At 32.1% G+C, this 25,039-nt stretch overlaps 1 protein-coding gene across 3 annotated transcripts in view; it reads right to left on the reverse strand.

The window, feature by feature from the left end:
* Positions 1 to 1,388: 1,388 nt before the first annotated feature.
* The window catches only part of LOC117176919 (esterase E4-like), a 40,655-nt gene continuing 17,004 nt past the window's right edge, over positions 1,389 to 25,039 (reverse strand). The window contains exon 11 of one of the 3 annotated variants that reach the window (XM_033367312.1): positions 1,389 to 1,447. In XM_033367312.1, coding sequence (XP_033223203.1) covers positions 1,404 to 1,447 — 44 coding nt within the window. In that variant the 3' untranslated portion in view covers positions 1,389 to 1,403. Of the gene's footprint in view, positions 1,448 to 7,175; positions 7,844 to 18,305; positions 18,379 to 25,039 lie in introns of those variants that run through there. The other 2 variants (XM_033367313.1, XM_033367315.1) reach the window with 2 other exon arrangements.

Here is a 25,039-nt window from a genome sequence, read left to right on the forward strand (position 1 = left end):
TAAGCAACTTCATCCAGGGACTATCTAGTCAACGGCTTGAAATTCCACTGATTCATCAGTTAAAAGTGTGCTACTGAGGAATAAGTGAGAATCCGCTGATTTTCATTCAAGGAGTACATTCATGCAAATCAAACGCTAACTTGATTTACGTATCGAATTCGATGCCTAGAAGTACACAAATCTAATTTTGTCCTGCAAAGCATCGCTCAGACCATTTTGTTTGAAGGTTATGTTCCAGATTTTCTAGTCACATCACTGAACTGATACGATATATGGATTCAGCAGCTTGATATCTATAACAAAACCATGTTTTACTATCATATACTCGAAAATACGTTTTTTGAGGTTATGTCGAAAACCAAATGTGAAAGGTGCTATTTGGAACTCAGATTCGGATTAAGCGGATCAAAATACATAGGAATACATGTGTCTCGTCAAAAGTACCAGTCTTTTTTTTGTGTGGCTGTGTTATTCAAAATCTAGATTCATCTCGTAATAACATATTTTACTCACAGGAATGCAACCTCTAAAAGTTAAATTTGATCATTGCTAATTATTAATGTTCAAAAAGTGTTGGTCTTCTACTTGCACATCTGGGAATAAACTAATTTTCAGTTTTACTTTCCCATTTTCTCAACCAATATTAATAATAATAAATTCAATTTTATTTAAATTTTTTAAACATAAAATTCCTATTTGAATTTAAATGTATTAATATAATCACGAAGAGAGCTTTAATCTTAACATATGTAATTTATATTTCCGTACCTATACTTACTTTGCCTACTTCAGTCTACTTTTGCAAGTAAGTAGTAATATCCATTATGCGAGTTCAGCTGTTGGCTTGACTTGTACTACTTACAGTTTTCTTATTAGGAAACCCTTATTATATAAACAAAATAAACTATATTAATGAAGAAAAAATTAAACAGATGAGAAACTTTCTTTAAGAATATCAATTTTAATTACACAGCCGGATATGATTGAGATTGTTCAGCCTATACTTACTTCGACTACTTACAATAGCATCTAAAATTGCAACTTTCAATACAGTGCAGTTATAAGTTGGAAGCCTTCTTTTTGACATAAACCTATTCTTAAAAGGACATCGATATTCGGCCCTATTTTAAAATATAGATATACAAAATTATTTAAATAAAATTATTAATAAATAAATTTAAAATTTTCTAAACATCGAAAGTTAAACAATACCTAAAAGAGAATCACTTAAGACTGTCTCTACTTACAAACTGGAAGCCATCAAGTGCTGAATTATTTCATCAAAAGCTTTTAGGGCGTATTCTGGTTTAAACGCGTATTATAAGCACATTTTCAACCATTTTTTTAAACTACTGCATTTTATGGGGCAAACTTTTTTTTCCCTTCGAAAGATAAGACGCCGATCAAACCAATTTTAAAACTGCTTGGACAGGTGATTGCGGCCCTCCTGGATATCAGAAACAGAAAATCAAAGTAGATTTTTAATCTGTAATCCCCTCGCCGTGGTCCGTACCTCAATTTTTATATTTTAATGCAAATTAAGAAAATAACGGCGTTTTTTGCAACAGAAACAAATGAAAATGCTTTTTCACGCTTTAAGTGAGGGAAAACTATTGGTTAAAATCCAAATTTTAACATGATCGAGGTTCTGGCGATAGCCATAAGTCTGCTGAGTATTGTGTTGAAATTTCAAGCCGATTTGTTTCGTCGTTTTTGAGAAAGCACCTCCACCAGGTTCAAAAATGTCGTTTTGAGGAAAACGCGTTACAAATTTTTCAACGGCCCAGACTTTTTTACGTTTAAAGACTTCCGATATAAGTTCCAGGTCATTCAGGCCATTCCCAAAACTGGAGTTAAATCCTTATTAGATTTTTGTACCCATTAAATCAGAAAACTCCCTTAAATATGATAAATTTGAAATTCTGGATTTTTTACCCTACCGGGAATATTTTTGGAATATTTAATTTTTTTATTTTTAGAAAAGCGGTCGCCATTTTGTAAATTTATAAATTTTATAAGATTTCTTTCCGATTTTGAAACAATAAGAAACCCCTAATTATTATCGAAAAGAAAATAATTAATTTTTCTGAATTATATTGGTAATTGAATGGCTGAAATTTTTATTCTTGGAAAGAAGGTTACCACTTTGTTATTTTTCTCCTTTTATAAATTTTTCTGTCAAATTGTCTCTCTTTTTTTGGAAAATAAATGTTGAAAAATTGTTTGGTACCATCCGCTGTTTCATATCGTAAATTACGCCATATAAGTAGAGCAGTTTTTTTTCCCTCTTTAATGAAAGATTGACTAACCTAAAGGTAAGTCACATTCTAAATTTCGCTTGATATTTATAATAAAAATTACAAAGAACCTCAGATAAGAGGAAAATTTTATAAAATTTTAAACTGAGCTACATTATTTAGGCGTAAAAATTTTATGTAATTTATACGTAGGGAAAAAAATTATATATAATACTTCGCACTGTATAATTTGTCCTAGGCATGTACAATAAAATAATAGTTGCTAAATCTAACTAAGAATATACGAATTATGCAAAATGTCTTTAAGAAATAAAACAAAAATGACCATCAGAATATGGTTAAGTTAGGTATGTAAAAGGTGACTATTTGTTTAACAATTCCGATGACTTATAGATCACAGTTGTGTAGAACACAAGAGAGCTGTGAACTTATACGAGTTGACAGTTTTATATACTTTGCACGGACTCGTAAATCAATAAGCACGTACGTTGTTAGACTCAGGTGAAATTCTCGTGAGTTTAGATTCATCCTCAATCGGCTTATAGAAATTACTCTGAGCTTTACCCACGCTAGAACTAATATACTTCATTAGAAAAATCTTGAAAGAATTAATTTTATGTACACATATAATTTATTTTACTTTTATTTTACTTAGGAGAGGTAAAATTGGTTTATTATTCATATATCAATACCAACTTATATGTAAATTCAATAAAACATATCTATACTCAAGCAAAAAATTATCTTATTTCATTACAAAAATATTTCAATTTAAGAATTTTTTTGAAATTCAGATAATGAAGACTTAAATTTAGACCAATTTTGATTGAATTTTGTCGCTTAGAAAAAGAGCTCTTTCTTTAACCGCATAACTCCACACGAAACTCAGGGGAAATTCCTTCAATTTCGTTGGTCAGGGAAAGTCGAAGAAAAGCCAGAGGTTTTCCAAACAAGAGTAAATTCAGACATTTCCTGTGAGAAGCACTTTTAAGTAATTAACTGTCAAGAATATTCAGGGCTGATATTATAGGTGCGCAACTAAGTTTCCGCTGTTTGTGAATAGATGGCTTCAGCAGTAAGTGCTGGTCGATTTTGACATTCAAAACGTGATGAACCAAACTTAGACATATGGTAAAAAAACCGTATTGACACATTAGTAATTTTATTTTTGCTTCATATACTTTTGGTTGTGTTAAAATGTCTGATTTTGTGCCAAATAATCGTCATTTGCGGGAAGTGTTGCTGCGTGGATATTCGGCGAAGCCGACGTCGTAGAAGCACAACCGCGCAGTTCCCATGACTTTCTTCTCTTTGGGTTACTGTAATTAATCCATTTTTCATCACCCGTCACGATGGGATGAAGAAAATGCTTCCTTTTTTGCCGCTGAAGCAGTTTTTCACAGGCAAAAAAACGACGCTCAAATGACACAAAATGGCACAAATCATAAGGAACTCAAGTTCCTTGTTTTTTAATCATTCCCAACGCATGCAATCGCTTGGAAATGACTTGGTGGGTAACTATTAATGCTGAAGCAAGCTATTCTTGTGTTTGTTACGGATCCTCATTGAGCAATGTCTCCAATTCAGAGTCTTTGAAGGTTTTTGTAATTTCTTCACGCGGACTGTCGTCAACATTGAAATCATCGAATGGAAGAAGAAAATCAACACTTCCCGCAAATAACGATTATTTGGCACAAAATCAAACATTTTCACACAACCAAAAGTATATGACGCCAAAATAAAATCACTAATGTGTCAACAGAATTTTTTTTACCATATGTCTAAGCTTGGTTCATGACGTTTTGAATGTCAAAATCGACCAGCACTTACTGCTGGAGCCATCTATTGGCAAACAGTGGGAACTTCGGTGCGCACCTAATATATAGTCACTTTTAATAACTTTTTTTCAAATCACTTTTTTAAGATAAAATCTTTATAGTGACTTTTGTTGTAATAAGTGAACGCAAGAGTGAGTCACTAAAGAATTCATGTATGCACTTACTATCAACGAGAAAACTATCGACATCTGCCTTTGAAGCTTCACAACTCAGTCAAAAAAATGCTAGCGCAACAAAAAAACAGTCATTTAAAAGCTGAAAGTGTTCTACGTTAATGAGCTTGATGACGTTTATGTAAAAAATTTGTTGTGCTTAGCAGACTGAAAAATGGAAAAAAGTAAGGTTTTTTGGGTACATTTAAGAACAGTCAAGTTTAGAGCATTATTTCTTATGCAAGGGGCGATGGAAAAAATTTGAAAAAATTTATGAGTATGAGGAAAACTGTTGTGAACCATTTGCAGTTGACAAATTTCAAAAATAATAAAAATTGTTTCTTAAAAGTACAAGAATGTGGAACTATATTATCTTCAGTTCTAATACAGATATTAAAGCGATTCAAACTGCAAACTGTAATTGATAGGCTCTGTATTTATTTTCAATCGCCCGTAAGGATGTGCTAGTCTTATTTTTTGTGAAAATCGCGATATTTTTAAACATTTTTTGGTTGGAAAACAAGCGACAGAAAGCAGGGGGGGGGGGCGTTTTTTTACTGCCGACCGCTGGTGCCGTTCTTTGACCCGTGGCCAGGTGCCATCCAAGCATTCAGAACTAGGGGCCGAAGAATGGCACCAGCGGTCGGCAGTAAAACAAAAAAAGGCCCCTCCCTGCTTTCTGTCACTTGTTTTCCAACAAAAAAATGTCTAAAAATATCGCGATTTTCACAAAAAAGAAGACTAACACATCCTTCCGGGTGATTGAAAATAAATACAGAGCCTATCCATTACAGTTTGCAGTTTGAATCGCTTTAAGTTTGAATCGCTGTAATATCTGTATTAGAACTGAAGATAATATAGTTCCACATTTTTGTACTTTTTTTTTACATTTTTCAGTCTGCTAAGCACACAAAATTTTTTACATAAACATCTTCAAGCTCATTAACGTAGAACACTTTCAGCTTTTAAATGACTGTTCTTTTGTTGCGGTAGCATTTTTTTTGACTGAGTTGTTAAGCTTCAAAGGCAGATGCCTATATTTTCTCGCCGATAGTAGTTCTCAATGTTGCCGAATTCTTTTTCAATATATTAGGGTATTTGAATAGATTCCAACCTTTATGAAATTTTTAAAAACTTTTAAAAGTTTCAAGGTATTACAAAATATTTCGAAGAATTTGAAATAATTGATGTTATTTTAAAAGATTCCTAGGAATTTTTAAATGATTACAAGATTTCCGAGAATTTCAATAATTTTAAGGTATTTTAAAAGCTCTCAAGCTTTTTTCATCATTTTCCTGTGGTTTCTCGAAATATCATCAGATATTAAATTTTTTAAGGTGTTTTACAAAAGTCCGAGCAATTTTTGCGAACGTTACAAAATTTCAAGGGGAAAAAATAATTGTCAAAGATTATGAATATTTTAGAATGTTTTATAATATTCCAAGACACTTTCAACAGAAAACCAACTATAAAATTCTCCTATTGCAATTGAAAATAATTTTTGTTTAATATTTGGACAAAAAGAAAAAAAGAGAAAAGACAAATGAGAAGGCAATCAACCAAATCCCCTTCCTTTATAGATTTGAAATGTTTCAAATTTTAAAACTTTGTATGGGGTTGAAAAAAAGTCCTAGGATTTCATAGGATATGGAAGAATTTTAAAGGATCCAAGATATTTTACAAGATATCCGAGGATTTCATTCATCTTTAACAAAATTTTAAGTGCTCAAGGGACTTTAATAAAATTTCCAGGATATCAGGAAATATCAGATTTCATGTAATTGCCTGGGATTTTCAAATATTTTAAGATATTTAAACAAAACTTCAGGGATTTTAAAGATTTTATGATATATGATTTTTTGGGGTATTTTTTTTTTAATTCCAAGGGATTTCTAAAAATTTCAAAGGATTTAAAATATTAAAGATTCCAAGGTAATTTAAAGCGATTCAACCAATTTCAAGTGATTTCCAAGGATTTTAATCATTTTGACAGGGTTTTTATGCGGTTTAAAGAATATCCTCGAATTTTAGAAGACATGGAACGATTTTTAAAAAGCCATATGGATTTGTGATATTTTAAAAGATTTTATAGAATTTCCGACGATTTTAGCTCTCAAAATATTTAAATAAATCTTGATATTTTATCCTGAATTCTTTCAATTCTCTTGAATTCTTCTAAAATCTGTTTCTTCGTTAATTTTTTTCAATGAAATTTATCATATTCTTGTAATACCCTGTATTTTTTCTGAACTCATTTCAAGTTTACGAAATTCAATTATTTTTTCTCATATTTTTGAATTGTATTTAATTCACTTCAATTTTTTTACTCGCTTTGAATTTTTATGAATTTTATTGAATTCTTTTTATTTTCCCTCAATTCCTCTATATAAGCTCTAATTTTACGAATGTCAGTGGAGATTTTGCATTTTCTAAACTTTTTCCAATTCATTTAAACTCTTTTGAATTTTACTAAAAATGTTTTGAAGTCCTACGAATCGAATTGTTTTGAATTCTTCTAAATTGAAATAAACATTAGTCAGATTATTAATGCACATTAGTTGATCTTAGTCACTTTATGAGTTAGAAATTAGTCACTTTTTTGTTTAAGTAGTTCATTTTCACCTTTTTAAAGTAATACAATCTATGACATCCAAGCAAATAATAAATTAAAATTAATTTTTTTTAAATTCTATTTATGTAGGAGTTTATATTAAAAATTTTACAAGATTATAATTTGAGTCATTAATATTAATTATCAGGGAAACTGAAAAATTATTCAAGAAAAAATCAGGGAAAAGTCAAGACATTTGGTAAATTACGTTTTGCGGCCATCCTGCTTTAATAATTTGCAAACAGAACATTAATAATCATTATTTGTCCTGCAAGTTCATTTATAGTACGAAACAACGTTAGCTATAAGCTTATTCAAGTGACCCACAGATGTCGACTTTTTTGTGCTTCCTGAAGACTGTAGAGTACATGTAATTGGTCGGTCACGTGACAGACTGTCACATGCCCTTCATCATCTTCACTGGCAATTTACTAAAAATCCAATTCTCTCGAAATAAAGTTGGCTAATCCCATCCTCTGAAAATATTCTAGTTATCAACTTTTGCCACGTTCAAACATTAAATAAGCACGGAATGGAGCAAGCAGATGTGAAATCATCCTCCCTTTCTCCGATCCACGTAATCTCAAGACTTAAAACATTTGGGGATCTATCCCGGTGTTCCAGGCTTTCCACTTTAGCTTCGCCTTTGTAAATCCAGCTTCCGCGGGATTTTAAGACGGAATTAGTAGGTAGGCTAAGATTATATGGCGGAGGAAGCTCGGCTGCTAGTTGGCTCGACGTGTTGCGCCGCTCTAGCCGCTTTCTCAAATATTCATTTTCTCATACCTTGTTTTCCCAATGGTCGCAGTGGCGGACTCCAGCTATGGATTATGCGGTAATGCCATAACCCTAACTCGTGTCCCTTGAGCGGCCTCCGTTAAGACAACGGTTCTGGGACATCGCTTACTCGTTTCCACATTAATCGAATTCCAGACGTTCGTGTATCTCGGAACTACGTATAGCTCACAGAAGTCACACCACGACCTGAATAAGAAACGAGTTTTATTCTCGAACATAAATGGGGCATTATTTCTCAACTGCTCTAACCAAAAAATCGATTTCACTTAAATTTTTGTTTAAGATTTTTATCCACGATAAAAATATTTGTATTATATTTTCAACTGTCGATTTATGATTGACGGAAAGTGGTCGAGTCAAGGGACTAGTGGCAAGTCACTTCCGCGTTAAGTTACATTGCAGCATTTCGCATTTGGAAAAAATAAGTGTAGTTACATCAACAATTTTTAATAATTTTTCATGCGGTTCAAATTTTTCCAAATGAGAGATGCCGCGATTTTCACCTGCCGAAAATCTGACATACCGCAAATAGGACCTTCCACGAATGTGACAAACTGCAAATACGATATGCCGAAATGTCCCTTGCCATGTCACATAATCTTGGCTCAGAGGGAATATGGTCCACAAGGACCACTTTTTGGCAAGATAATAATAGTGGAATTTAAAAAAAATGGCCAGAGGTTTCTGAACTAATAGTAGGATCAAAAGGGGTAAGTGTGATACGAAAATACAAAGTTATATATTATATATACATACTTCCTATTCCACTTTAACGTATTATTCAGATTTGCGAAAACTAAATAAATATAAGCAAGTTTGCATTTATCTTGGACATTTTCCACATTAAATAGATTGATTGATATTATCTAAAGAAATAAGTGTGATCTAGAGAAAGGGCATGGAAAAGCCCTTGAAAATTGTTGCAAAATCTACTTTTTTCATTTATATTAACTAAGTAAGTTACAAATCACGTTTAAATGCTCATTTAAAAAATCATTATTAAACTAATTTACACTTCGCTGTCTATATAACTATATATTCATAAAATTCAAAATTACGAAATTCAAATACTTTTCTGCGGGCTTAAAAAATGTTCAACATCCCACGTGCTACAGGAATTTTGTTTAACTTATGAAATTTGACTTTAATTAAAAACTCCAATTCCTTATCCTTGCCTGGAAATCATTACAGCTTCTCTCAAAAAATTATATCGTCATGCCTGAATTATTTGATTAAAATTTGTTATTATTATGTTTGTATTGTGTAAACTAAAATAAGAGGTATATATTAATTATAAAAAGCGACATATAATATATTAGACACCCCTTATTTGATGAATTCTTCGTCTCTCTTCGACATCGGAGATCTCGTACAGCGTGCAAAGCAGCGTATGTGTGAATGGCTAACCTACGAACGCTAAAACTGCGCAGCGCGGCGTCTACACGGAGAAAACTATGTCGCAAGAATTTCAATATATACCGTAATTCCTGCGCTATATATCGTAATTATCACAGTATGATAGCCTAAAATAGTGATATCGTACATTGCAAGATTTTACATTATATTATTATTTTATTATATTATATATACGAGGGTTCTAGTAGTCGCCAAGCAATTTCATTGCATTATAGTATCCTAAAAAGCTCCGGAACCTGCTTGTCCGTTATCATATATTGCGCTTTATTTCAATACAGAGGTTTTGCGATATCACTGTGCGATATCTTTTTCTCCGTGTATAGAGCGTCGGCAGATTGAGTATCGTTTATGCAGTACATATGTATGCAAACCGAAGAAAGGGTAAAGGGAATGAGAGCAGTATATCTGGATTCCCGACCATTCTGTCTCTATTGTAAAGCATAACGAGGGGCAATTTTTGCTGCAGCGAACAATACGCTGCATTAGCGAACCCTGTGAGCTTACTAACTTGTAACGCGACAACTCTAGCCTTTGACATTCGTATGTAGATCTGCATATTACCTATGGTTTGACGTAATCGATGTTCGATTTACATTTACGCTAAGTCGTATTCAAGGAAGGTAATTTTTCCCATTTTCAAGCTAGAGATTTCTAAAATTCATCATAAATCAATTTTCAGTATGCCCAATCCATCTTAACAAATGTCCCAGGTGGAAATACACCACCGGCCCAGTACTTGCCCAGTACAGCCTGCCGGAGTTCCAGTACTGGCTGGCTGTACTGTGCCAGTACTTGCTTGTAATGCTTGGTGGTACTGGCGTTGTAGCACTGGCGCAGTACTGACTGCCAGTACTGGGGCAGTACTGGCAAACCGCTGGCATGCGAAAATGCCGGAGTTAATTTTAAAAATGATAAAAAATTATTTTATTGTTTTAGAGACCATTCTTTCATCATTATACGACTGCATATCGTCCAAATATTACTTACAATTACAAAAATATAATTTTGATACTATTTCTTTAATTTTAGCACCCACTATGTCTATAATCTAAAGATATAACAAAAAAGGTATTTAAAAAATAAATAATAATTGACTGCGAGTATTTTGTCAATACTTGTTAATGGAACTGCTTAGAATGGATACATATATTACATTTTTAAACATTATATTACAAATAAAATTTCTAACGCTAAGGGGGACCGAACCTACATATCTATACCATCTAAGAACTATCGCCTAGCAGTCGGGAGTGCTAACCACTGCGCTAAACCGACAAGTTAAAACTTGGTGAAAAAGCCATCCTCATAAAGTACAGTTCAGAAAAGTTCAAGTAACAAATTTTGAGCTCTCTTTTTCTAATTATTTATTATTATACGACGTTATGTGAATGTAAAATACACGAACTTCTAACAGGAATATCAATGAAATAATTATTAAATAAATCATTTAAATCGACTACAACTTTTCTTCGTGTAATATTTTATTTTTTCGCGTATTAGACCATTTTAAAAGTTCTGATAATAACATTTAATGTGCATTTAAAATTTATATCAACGGAACTTAAAAATCTTACCACGTTGCGCAACCATTTTTTTAATAACAATTTTCTTTAAACCTTCGTATAACGTTTTATTTATTTTTTTGGTGTTTTAGACTATTCTACAACGATTAAGACATACATCCCATGTAATTTTTTCTGAACCTTTAAAATTTTTAATGGAGGTGGAACTTAGAATATTTTCCTTAAAAAAGTAATAGAAAAAAATGTTTTCACCTTAATTGTATAGTCAATTTCTCGACATTTAAAAACACCCTGACAACATTTGTAGACGTGTTTTTTTAAAGTTATCTTTGTACTACTGGCATAGTGTCGCCCCGGTAGTGCAGCTAACGTTCTACCAGTACTGGGCGAACCACTGGCTGTCTGTACTGAAGGGCACTACTGGGGCAGTACTGCGCCGGTGGTGACCTCCGGCATACTACCGGCATTTCCACCTGGGGTATTTGATTCCCGTTAAATAGTGACCTAATCCTTTCGTTAGTATGTCCAGGAATATGCAATCAACATATATTGGTGGGTTCTACGAAGAATAGGCTATCTTTTCTTTCCAGTAAGAATTGGGCTAACTTCATTTTGTATGAAATTTGGTAAACACATACACTGTTAGAAAAAATTCGTACAGCGTCACACGGAAGTGCGAAGTTGTAATGATACGGTGCAATATTTTGGTGCGAAAAAAGCATTTCTTCTACTAAAATACACTTCACCAGTGTAAAGTTGGTAAATTTACGAACTCTCAACTTCCCAGTGTTGAAAATACTAACGAATCACCCCGAGGAGATATAAAAGTCTTAATCTAAACTTAAAGTTTCACTGAAAAGTGTGAAATCAAACACTAAGACGGAGTGAGAATAGTACATTTCGATACGTGTTTGAGAGGTGATTATTTAGCGAATGAGACGTTTTCCGCACTAGCGAAGCGAGTGAGAAAAGACTCATTCGCCAAAAATCACCTCTCTTACAAATATCTAACAGGATTTAATACCACGAAAGGCGAAAAAGTCTTCTTAAAGTTGAGATTTTGAGGTTAGAGTGGTCTAAAGATACACTCGACACTATGCGGTGCGAAAACTAACAACGATAAGTTGCTTTGCGCGCGCACGCGCAGTTAACTTGTGTAGGCTTGTGCGAGCTAAAGAAGTTAGAATTTAAATTTATAATTAAGAAGATAATTTTTCAAGAAAAAAAGTGTCAACAAAATTGTTCAATTTTCATCTTTTGAAACGAATTTTAAACTGACACAATAAGCATTAACATAAAAATGGACTAGTTAAATTTTCAGATAAAAAATGGAATTTTCAACAAAATAAATTAATTTTTAATAAAAAAGATTTAATTTTAACAAAAAATGGAACAATTAAATTTGCATTTTAAAAAATTATTTTCAATAAAAAACAAGTAAATCTACAACAAAATAGTCAACAATAAACATAAAACAAATAGTCAACAAAATAATTTTCAACCAAAGAAATGGATTTACGTACAAAAAGACTTCTTCCAAAAAAAAGACAAAATTGCAATAAAATACATGTATTTTCAACCACATAGTCGAATTTCAACTGAAAAATAATAATCTTTCAAGGAAAAATTGAATAGTTATATTTTCGGTTAAAAACAATTATCAAACCCAAAAAATCAAAGTTTCAAGATATATTTAAATTGTCAAGCAGAAAATCGAATTTGCAAACAAATAATGTAATTTTCAAACTAATAATTTCCTACAGAAAACAGAAATTTAAAATTTTATAAATCAATTTTAAAACAACAAAGAAAACGAAAAAAGGTTACATTATGATTTCAAAAAATTAATTTACAACCAAAAAATTTTCATCAAATTAGTTTAATTTCCAAAAAACTACATGAACTTTCAACCATTTTATATGAAAAGAAAAGAAGTTTGATCAAAACATGCATTTGCAACCAAAGGAAGGAATTTTTAATTAAAGCAGTAGAATTTTTAAACAAGAAGAATACATTTCTACTAAAAAATATTAATTTTTAACTGAGAATGGTCAATTTTCAGTATAAGAAAATATTTGCTCAACTAAAAAAAATCGAATTTTCAACAAAACAGTTGAATTATCAACCAAAAAATCAATTTTCAAACGAAACCAATTATTTCCTATTAAAAAAATGAATTTACAACTAAAAAAATACTTGAAAAGAAAAACATTCAACAAAATCGTTAAATTTTCAACTTTAAAAATGAATATTAAAACTAAAAAATAAGTATTTAACCAAAAATAGAATAGGTACATGTTCAGATAAAAAATTTTATTTTCTGCAAAATAGTTTAATTTTCGATGTATGAAATGAATTTTCATCTGAAAAATATTTTGAATAAAAAAAATCAAGTTTGTATATAATTTTAGAAAAAATAAAAAACTTAATTCTTATCTAGCCTCCTCGTGCATTTTTGTTGCCCAATTTCCTTAAAAGTTCATGTTGGATTAAAAAATGTGCTTTCCAATTTGAGTAAGTTTAGGAAATATTCAGAAATTTTGCAACGATTAAAAAATAACTAAAACTTGTAACAAATTGTTAAGAATTTTGTATGGTTTCACTGTCAACAATTTTAGGCCAAAAGAAAAGAGGTTTTATGAAAAAATGCATTTACAACCAAAGAAATTAATTTTAAATTAAAATAGATGAATTTGTAACAAGATGAATAATTTTCTTCCAAAAAAGATTAATTTTTAACTGAGAAAGGTCTATTTTCAAACAAAAATAAAACAACACATTTTTAACAAAATTGTTAAATTTTTAAATACAAAAATTTTTGAACTAAAAATGATACAGTTAAATTTTCAGTATAAGAAAATTATTTTCTAACTATAAAAAAGGGAATTTTCAACAAAAATTTTAAATTAGGAACCAAAAAATCAGTTTGAAAACTAGACGAATAGTGTTCTATTAGAAAAGGATGCATTTTCAACTGCAAAAATAATTTAAAAAAAAAAGTTGAACAAAATCGTTAAATTTTCAACATTAAAATTTCTTAGTATATGAAAACTTTACGAAACCTTTAATGTCTTAAGATACATATCTCAATATTACCAAATCTAGCGTTTAAAAATTAAAATTAATCATAATTTTATAAATATTCCTCAATTTTGTTTTAATATTTTGCTTAGGGAATAGATTTTAGAAATAAAATTATAAAAATATCTCCATCAGTTAATAAAACACTATGTAAAATCGGCTTTCAAATTATACAAAGAAAATTCCAAAAATGTTTAAAAATGGTTGTACAGATTTGACTTTAACCTTATGGACCAGCTTCAGAAATATATATTTCTTTTATCGTTTTTCAGCACATGATTTTGCCCTATACATAAAGCAGATTAATATACACGTAAAAAATAAAAATAAGAAAGGTAAGAAATTCATACAGTTGTCTGTTAGAGAATCCCACACATTTTGTAATAAAACTCCTTTCCACACCACCTTCAAAGAAAAATTTTCAAAACATTTTTATCAAATGGTAAGTCTATCGTCCTTGAGGGAAAAATGAAAATCTTTCATTAATTATGAATGTTTAATTGACGTCACTTCCCTTACTATTCACACTTGAGAATTGAAGAATCTCTTTTTCGCAAACAAAAAGTGTGAAAGTCCTTCGTTTATCGACTTTAAATGTTTCCAATTTTTAGGAATAATTTAAATAATTTTATATGTACTTAAAATAAACTTTTTTTTTTAAATTGCATAGAACTTATTCTATGTAAAGAAATTACATTTTTAAGCATACAGGGATGTATCTTATTTTTGAATTTTTCAAAATTCATTTCATTGCATATTTTTATTGAAAATAAATGGACCTCTTGCGACTAAAAGCGGGGATTCAGCCTGAGAAGAGATGTGCTGAAAGTAATTTTTAAAACCTTTAACACTCTTTTTCGAAATTTTAGGAAATCGTTTAATATAAATAAGAATCTTTTAAAATTTCTTGTTTCCAAAGTTATAGTAGCCTCAAATACATTACAAACTGTAATAAAAACTACTGGAGTTTTGAATTCGTAGGAAATGTTTAGAAAAATAAGAGGTTATTGATTCCTCCTGAAAACTTAGCTTAATTAAGTGAGCCTAATTCTTAACGGTAACGAAAAGATAGCCTATTCTTCGTAGAACCCATCGATATGTACTTACGAAATTATTCTGTTCTTCGTCATTTAGAACAATATTGCATATGGTTTTCTCACCCTTTCCTTTAAACATCATAATTTTTGTATTATGTACGTTAATTTTTAGGCCCATGTTCTTTATACTTGTATTTAGTTTTTTAAACATTCTTTGCAAATCTTCGATTGACTCTGCCACAACAACCTTATTATCTGCGAATACTAACCCATGTACCCTCACTGTCCCGAGATCCACACCTTCTTCGTCGAAGAGGGCCATTTTTGATAATTTTCCATGAATATAATATATAGCTATTAAAACTTAACATATCCTTGCCTAACACCTTACAAGATATCGAACCAGTTAGCAGTTAATTCATAGTAGCCCAGGCAACTTGTAGTTTTGTTCCAGAAAAAATCCTACTTGCAATGTTTTTAATGAGAAAGTTTCGTTGAGGGGTCGTTTTTGGACATATCAAAATGATCGCGTCGACGGATAATTCCCATTGCATTTTCATGCAAAATGTCCAACAGAAAACCATAGTGAAATGTACCATAAAAAAATATTTAAAACAAATTTTGTAGGACTTTTTAAAGCTGCAATTCATCGTTGAAACTTTTTTCCATATCTCACGTCGTTTGACTCAAAATTGGATTCTTCTATCGTTTCATAGTATTTTCTATAAATAAAGCCGAAATTACAAGTCCTAGAAAAAATAGTTTTTTCTTAATTATGTAGAATTTTTCAAAAACAGTCATTACTTTCTTTGACTTTTTTCCATATTTTGCGTCATTTGGCTTAAAATTTAGAAATTTCTATTTTTTTTCATAGTATTTTTGATAAATAAAACCACAATAAATAGTCTTACCTAAATGGTTAAGGGAAAAAGTATAGGGGTTTAAAAAAGCTACAATTATTCTTCTAAACTTTTTTACTTATCTGTCGTCGTTCATCTTAAAATTCTAATTTTCAGCTTTATACATTTTTATGAGTAAAACCAAAACAACGAGTCCTATCAAAAAATAATTTAAAAGAACACCTTTTGAAATGAAAATGGAATATTCCATTTTTTTAATAGAATTTTCGATAGATAAAACCATCAGCATTGGTTAAGGAATGCTGGTCAACGAACTCGTCTTTTCTTTTAGGGCTTGAAAAAAGTGTGCCAAAGCTGGATTTGATCCTTTTATTTCCCGAGAGTTATCGTGTTTATAGACGGATAGACATGTAAGCAGACAGAAATACAGATGCCATCGCCAGAACTTGGTGTTCGGATTCGGGGGGTCTCAAAATGTGGAGATCCGATGAAAAACAATGGTCAGACATGCAATGACAAAGTTTAAAGATGAAATAAAAGAGATCAGTAGTTAAATATGATACTTGGTTGATCACTGGTCAGAGATCAAATTTTTTAGGTCAAATGGATCATGTCAAAGTTGAGACGTAATTAAAGATTTTTCATAGAAGCTTAAGGTTTTTCTTAATTTGTAAAAATCCCTAAATACAATTCGAAATTTATTTAGAGCATCTGTTTATTCATTCGATAGAATGTCCTTTAAATGTTGTGTCTCACTTTGCATATTTCAATAATTTAGTAACATTGAACTTTCAACTTGACTTACAGATGAGTATTTTATGTAAAAGAGAAATCAATTAAACCCGAATGAGAGAAATGTCGTTTGTTTTTTGTTCGGCATTTGTTTGTTTTGCCGTTCACTTTCGAATTGTTCGGAAAAACTTAAAAGGGCACACGCGTGCCGTGAATGTAACATTGAGAGTGTTTGAAACCGGGCAGAAAACAATTATTCGACTGCTCTGCAAATACACATGGAACACCGCGCCTCATCAGAGCCAACTTATTTGTCTATGCAAATCGTTAATCAACGTTCAACCCATGTATGCCATGTGTACCGTAGGGACTAGTTACTCTTGGTATGGGCTGTCGAACCACAAACTGACCCATTAGACTATTTTCCAATCTAATCACAAAAGTTCACCAATCGCTCTTTGGAGACATTCTTCTTCACTAAGTTTTTTATCTATGAGATTATCCTGTTTTTTCATTTTCTTTGGAAAAATAAATTTCGAAGGCGCACTGTATATGTTTGTTGACGTTGGGAATTTTTCAATCTCAAGATCCAACTCAGAATTATGTATTTTTTATACTCTTAACTAAAAAACGTTTATTCTTAATGGGTCCTATTTAAATTACGCAGCAGATTATAGTTCCTCTCGAAGATCCCCCTCCCCCACCCTGTATTAGTTTGGCAAAAAATATTTCTACCCCCGATCCCCTCTTACTGTACTTAATTTATGGTTTCCAGAAATACTAAGACATAATACTTGCAAAAAATTAATTTTATTGCATAAAATAAGACTTTTTAACGAAATTGTTAAATTTTCAAACACATATTAAAATTTATAATTAAAAATCTGCCCGCTCCGCGGGCACAGTCTCTTCGCGCGCGGGGAGCGCGGCTCGCTTCGTTCGTAAGTTTGAGCGCGCCTAGGGCGCGCGACGGTTGAATCTCGCGCTTCGCGCTCGGATATTAATTCTTTGCATTTGGAATGCTTGAAAAAAACTTTATCAAAAAGATCTCTTCTAGATGGCAGTATTTATATGCGTCTTCATATTCTGAATTGTCTACTTAATTAAGCATAGTCAAAGATTAAGTTTCTCAAAGCTCTGTAGGCTTTGAGGTACGAAGTTATAGAGAATTAAATAAATTGAATTTTTTAAAACAAAGTACAAAATTCAAACACACATAGCTTCGTAGACATTTTTTTATCGAACTGGCAAAATGCGTTTCAGCTTGCTGCCTGATTGGAAATGGATTCGGTCTATAATACAAATAATAACGTGCGATTCGGCACTGTCTGTGGTTATGGAATTTGCTGTTACTTTAGCCATGAATGACCTGGAAAAGGATTTAAGTGACTGTAAACTCTGCAACCATAGAAGTTGTAGCACTTTATGCAGCGCCGGATTTACCAAGGGGCATGGTGGGGCTAGTGCCCCCGGCCCCAGGGAGCCTAGGGGCCCTGATCCCAGAAAATTACGTACGTTACAGCAAAATTGGGATTTTCTCTGCTCTTAAGAGGGCCCCTTCGAGGTTTAGCCACAGGCGCCGAAAAATGTTAATTCGGCGCTGAGTTTATGGTAATGTCTTTTGGCCAAAGAATTTGAGAACATTTTGAAAAGTTTTGGGAACCACGCCATTTTTAAAATTTGAGGCTCGCTTTTCTTTAAATTGTAGTATTTCCGACAGTTTACTAAGTTTGATTAAAATCGATGACCTGGAAAGCGTCACCATACACATTACTTTTGTAAAAAATAATTTCTGTCTACAAAAAACTAATATACTAGATTAAAACATATTAGAATCAATGACTGACCTTAGACTTATTGTGCAAAAATTATCCTTATAGTCATTCATAGTCTTATCCTTATAATCCTTATAGTCACAGAAAATATACTGACACTTAAAACTGCACAGAACTGTTTTCAACAAGAGGTCAATGATAACTGACCTGCAGGATGGAGATTTTCATAGTCCATCAGTCTTTCTGGTCGAAGTGAAAAATTTTGTTATGAATGCCATGACTCCTTTTCATCCCCAACTTAAACAACGGCCAAAAGGTTTGTTTGCTAAACTTTCAGGTATACTGAACGACTGTTGCTATATACAGGGTGATTTTTTTAACTTGAAACTTTTGATTCATAACATTTTTTCATAGAGGACCTATTTTTCGAGATATTTGAAAGTTTCAAGTTAAAAAAATCACCCTGTATATACAGGATGATTCAGGGTGACTTTTTATTTGACTTGAAACTTTTGAAATGGGCACTCTATGAAAAAACGTTATGATTCAAAAGTTTCAAGTTAAAAAAATCAACCTGTATATGTATATAGGTATACTGCCACAGGAAAATAGATGGATGCCCAGAAAGACACTTATACTTCGTTAAATGAAGCAAATATTCTCTTAATTTTACAAAATGTCTTGTATGCAAGTTTTACTGCTTCAACTGCATATTTTCTTCCGTACAATAATAGCCATACTCTGCGATTGAACAAAACCGAAACTTTGTTGCTTCAAAGAAATATTTTTCGGAGCCTCTTTCAAAAATTTTGTTGATTCCACCAAATATATGTGGAATAATATTTATTTTCAATCAATGTAATAATCATTCTTTATATATTTTTTTCAACTACAAGATTCTCTTCACGGCCGTGTGATTGTCAATAAATAATTTCACTTTAAATTACTGTTGTAATAAATGTTTTTTATTGTATAGAATCCGTGGTTTGCCCTTTCGAAGGGTGTGTAATTTTCAAAAAATAATTTTACTTTAAAATGATTTGACACTAAATGTTGGTTTATAAAAAAATACCTGCAAGGTTTTTTGGGGAAAAGTTTTGAATAAGTATTACAATTTAATAATTAAATTTTTCCTATAAAAAAATTACTATAATGCAAGTAAACAGGAATATTACCTGAAAAAAGGATAATATTTTCGAATTTGAGAAAAATTCCTTATTTATATGGAAAAAAATGTCGGTATACAGTACTAGAAATTTTCCCCAACAAATGTTTTGTAACATTACTGTTGAAATTGAAAATTTTTCTAAACAGTATGGAATTTTCTTATTGCCAAAGTTATGTGCAAATTTTCCAAAGACAAATAGAATATTTCCTATGGAAGTAAGAATTTTTCCGAACATAAATTGAGAAAATTTTCCAAATATTTAAGGAATTCTCCATTTCCAAATATGTATGTAAAATTTCCCAAACCCATCGAAATATTTCCATTCAAAAAGAAAATTTTTCCAAAGTATTGGGAAAATTCCCAACTTTTTGAGGAAAATAATTTTTCCTATCCACAGTTGAAAATTTTACCTACAAAATTAGTGGGAAAATTTCCGAAATTTTGTACAGTGCCTTTGAAAATATTTGAGGAAAACTAACATTATTTTATTCTTCAAATACGATAATCTATATTATCCAAACTAAGTACATTGACTCAACGCTAGTATTCCCGAAAGCTGATGACAGCTGATCATATAGGTATATGTTTATTTATATCCACAATCGGCTCTTACAAATGGACATTACACAGACAGAATGGATAACAACACTGAGAACACTTTAAATTCTCCTATATTTTATAGTAGAGGACACTGCAAGAGACCCATCGACAATAACGAAGTCAAATGTACAGGATGTGGTGTGTTCTATCATAAGGAATGTGCGGAAAAATTGAAAAACTCTCTGATGGAAGAATTTCGATATTCTGCGGGTCCAGATCTGGCTCCCCAGTATGCGATGATAGAGATACTAACTCATGTACTCAAAGAAATGATCAGTCAGCAAATAGTATATCTGCATCACAGAAAAGACCTAAAAATTCAAATGGGCACGAGGAATTGATGGAATTCATGAAAAAAACGCTGGAACAACACAGCACACTAATGAAACATGATTTCAATGATTTAAATGGCACAGTAGAAGAACTGAACAACAAGATGAACACAATCACATCGCAAGTCAATCAAGTCGACCTGAGAGTATCTGATCTGGAAATAAAAATGGATGAGACTGCTACAAACATCCATAACATGGAAGAGTATATCGATGAAGTATCTCCCCAAATGCCACAGAGTTTATCGAAATGTGTGGAAGAGCTGACTGAGAGGAACAAACGAAAAAAAAAATTTAATGATTTTTGGTTTGCAGGAGAAATTCCAAAACACGACTGGATGCTCTACCACAGAAGATCTATGTGAGTTCAATTTAGTTACCAACATTTGCTTGCAAATAGATAAGACTCTAAATGTGTCAGGGGCCTATATAAAATAGTTGGTAAAATGGCACAGAATCCAACTGCCCCGAGACCAGTAAAAGTCATATTTCCATACGAAGAAGCTCCGGAAAACCCCATCAAAGCATTCTCTCAAATACGGATGGATCCGAAAAAATTGGGAAGCATCCACAATATCAGACTCGATCCAGACCGTACAGTAATGCAAAAGGAGGAGATGGCAGCCCTGAAGACGTCTCTGTACTCCAGTATAAAGGCAGGAGAGGCAAAACTTCGAATTAGTTACAAAAACGGAGTCTCTACCATCGTCTCGAAGGCAATAAACATAGAGAGAAGCTCTTAATACACTTGTACTCTCAAAACACAGGAGGACTCAATACCAAAATAAGGGAAGTACAATCTTTCGTCGGCTTACGTGAGTACGACATAATTTTGTTAACCGAATCATGGCTTCGAGATAATTTATCTTCCACTGAATTATTTGATAGAAATTACTATGATTGTTATAGAAATGATAGACAGGGCTTGATTGGTGGGGGGGGGGGCACTTATAGCAATATATAACAAATTCAAATCATGCCAAATAAACATAGGTCCTCTCCTAAACGAAGTTTAAGCTGTCAACGCAACAGGTGTAAAGATGTTATGCAATTCTCGAATAATTTATATTATAGTGCTATATTTCCCCCCTTCGCTGAATCTAGAAAATTTCAACTTAGTTCTTCAAGCGCTGGCAAGTATATAAGAATTATATGGAAACGATTTAATTATCGCTAGGGACTTTAATACTAAGTACTTTCTCCAACATCATGAGCAATTGGTGTTTGATAGGAAATCCAATGAAGTTTATGTTCTAATGCAATCTCTTAATGTGATCCAAGTAAATAATATAAAAACAAGAAAAAATCACTGTTTAGATCTAATGCTAACAAACTCACCATTACTTCTCGAAAACACTGACTGCCCAATGGTGAAGGAGGACAGCTACCACCCAGAATTATCAAGAGTTGTAAATATAGTTGCGGGATCAATCCCACAAGTCAAATTCGCTATACCTCTAACAGCAAGGTATAATTTCAAAAAAGAGGCGGACTTCTCACAACTATATGTGCAACTGAGTAACATTAATTGGCAGCCATTATTTAATTATATAGATCCCAATGAAGCGTGCGATTATTTTTATCATAAAATCTATCAGGTATTTGACGATCACATTCCTAAATTTATAACAAGTACAAATGTTTCAAAATTTCCCGGCTGGTACTCAAAAGAATTAATTCAATGTATAAAAACTAAAGAACAAATGAAATAAAAATATTATGAAACTAAAGATGAAGCAGCGTAGTACTGTTTCTTGCAACTAAGATTAAAAGTTAAAGAATTTATCTCTAGAGATAAAAGAGAAAACTGAACTAAAATCGAACAAAAACTATTAGATGATCCATCTCAACTATGGAATGTTATGAACAAACTTTAAGGGGAGACAAGAATCCCAGGTATCCTTCATTATAAAAACAGAGACATTACTGATTCTAATGAGTGTGTGAATGCTTTTGCCGATTTTTTCAGTAATGTATACTCCAATACGGAAGATAAGCACATTACGAAAGATCATAATATAATCAATAAGCCTATTCTTAGTGAAGAACCGGATGTGGCACAAATTGATGAAGCGCAAGTTCTTCAAATACTCAAAAACTTTCCTAATGATCTATCCTCTGGCACGGACCAGATACCTTGCTATTTGATCAGTAAATTCGCATCTACGCTTTCCAAACCACTAACTTTTATATACAATTTATGTTTAAAAACTGCTAAATTCCGAAAAGTTTGGAAATTAGCAAAAGCTTGCCCGATCTACAAAAATGGTTTGAAGTCCCATGTAACCAACTACAGGCCAATATCGGTGTTATGCAACTTTTCTAAGGTTTTCGAAAACTCTATAGCCCAGAAATTAACAAAAAGCTCAGAACCGCTTACGTGCCAGGAGTAGCATGGCTTTCGGCCTAAACGATCTACTATAACGAATCTAGCTTCTTTAACTCAGTATCGTATCCGAAGTACTAGCAGAGCATGATCAGATTGATGATATATACATAGATTTTTTGAACGTCTTCGATAAGCTCAGTCATGACGTGCTAATTAAAAACCTGGGCTTACTGGACATTCCACATAACCTTATTGCTACAATTGAATCTTTCTTAACCTTCAGAGGGCGGGGGTGGTCGAAACATCGACCACCCATTGTACACTAACTATTTGATGTTTTCGGGCAAAATTTGGTGCATTCAATAAGGGGAAAATAGTGAGAAACATCCTGGAGACTTTTTGACCTTAGTAATCATCATTCCAAGGTCAAAAAAAATTTTTTGGACTAAAACTCGGTTTATACACTTTTGGTAGGAAAAAAATCGTCATTCTGAGGTCAAGAATGATGTTAAGATTTTTGCCACTATTTTTTTAGTACTAGGCACATAAAAAATGCATGTACGAACTTTGACGCTAAAATAGCAACAAATAAATAAATGTATCACTTGACCTAGAAATTTCGATTTTGAACGTCACGTCTGCGTTCAGGATTTTTTTCACTATTTTTTTCTTACTCAGCGCCTCAAAAAATGTGGGTATGCCAACCATAACGCTAAGATATAAAAAATGACCTTGAGATGGTGATTTCAAGGTCAAGGGTGCCTTCAGGATTTCTTTCACTATTTTTTTCGTACTCAGCGCATCAAAAAATATGGGTATACCAAACTATAACACTAAAATATCATAAAAATTTTTTTTTATATTGGCCTTTACGTTGCGGACGGGAGTGGTCGATAAATCGACCACTTGTCAGGTCGGGGACTTGAAATGAGTTTTCTGTTGAAATTATGCATACATTTTTGGCCAAATGAAAACTCGATTTGAACAGAAATTTTCCCGTCCTCTAAAGGTTAAAAAACAGAAAACATGTTGTTCAATACGCAGGTTACACTTCTAAGTCGTTCACACCTGCCTCAGGAGTACCGCAGGGCTCAAGTTTGGGACCAGTCCTGTATCTTATTTACGTTATAGACATGGCAACAGATGAAATGACACCAATTTTAATCTTCACAGACGACACAAACATCTTTTAAAAAATATCAACTATTAGAGATTGTATAAAACTACAAGAAAAATTGAACAAATTTTTTAAATGGTGTTTAGATAACGAGCTCCTTAGTAACTACGAAAAATGTAAAGTCATAACATTCTCACGTTCAGAGGATATTATAGAATTTGATTACCAGCTGGAAAGTACTAGGTTGACTAAAGTAGCCACTATTAATGAGTTAGGTATTGTGCTCAGCTCTGATCTAAAGTACGATCCACATATTACTGCAACGGTAAATTTGACATCAAATACTCCAGGTTTTATAACCAGATCTTGTAAATTTCCTAATAACAACAATACAATGGTCACATTGTTTATCTCTCTAGGCGGATCAAAACTGGAATATGGCTCTGTCATATGGGAACCATATCAAAAGTATCACCTAAATGCACTTGAAAAAATTCAAAAAAGATTTCTTAAATTATTGTTCTTCAAAAAGGAAGGGTACTACCCACAAATAGGCAGTGAGTATCTACAATTATGTAAAAAATTTAATCTGTTCACGCTAGAAGAACGTTACAATTACATGCTACTAATGTTTCTGTTTAAAATTATTAGAAACTTTGTAGATTGTCAATATTTTTTTGAAAAGATTCAATACTTATTTCGAACTCCGGCATTTAATTCTAGACAAACAGAATTATTCTACATTCCAACAACTATTAACATCCTGATTCGAAATTCACCTATTTTCCGAATGTGCACTATCATGAATGACTTTGTTCTTTATACTGGGAGAAATTATAATATTGATATATTTACGATCTCTTGTCCAGTCTTCAAAACAGAAGAAAAAAGTTTATACTCTCTCGTAGAGTATGAAAATTAGAAGAGCAATTATATTCTGCTTATTATAATTAAACTTAAGGTACATATTAATGCATTGTATAAATACAATTAGGCTTTATATCCTGTAATTGGCCTCGGCTGTTGGATATTATTTTCAATAAATAATAAAATAATAACATCTTTTCTCGTTTCATTTGCCGAAGCATTAAAACTTTTAATGGTGCTTAATTTTTGTTATTGACTATTATGAAGTAGCCTAAAAACTATGTTGAAAAAGTGCCACGTTAAAAATATATTAGTGTTTTTCTTCAATCAAAACAGCACAAATTTGATGAAAAACATTTAAATTAAATCAATTAATTATTAAAAATTATAAGTATCTTATTAAACATATAGAAACCCGTAATTTTTGTGGTACACCAAACTGTCGCTTTCAGTCAAGTGTCGGGAGGTTGCCTTCAAATGGCCTTGGACCGATTTCGGGGGGACAGAAACGTAAACAGCGAGGGTAGCCTGACTCGTTTCCAATT

This window comes from Belonocnema kinseyi, chromosome 7 (assembly GCF_010883055.1).
Source record: "Belonocnema kinseyi isolate 2016_QV_RU_SX_M_011 chromosome 7, B_treatae_v1, whole genome shotgun sequence".
In the NCBI taxonomy this organism is placed as follows: domain Eukaryota; kingdom Metazoa; phylum Arthropoda; class Insecta; order Hymenoptera; family Cynipidae; genus Belonocnema; species Belonocnema kinseyi.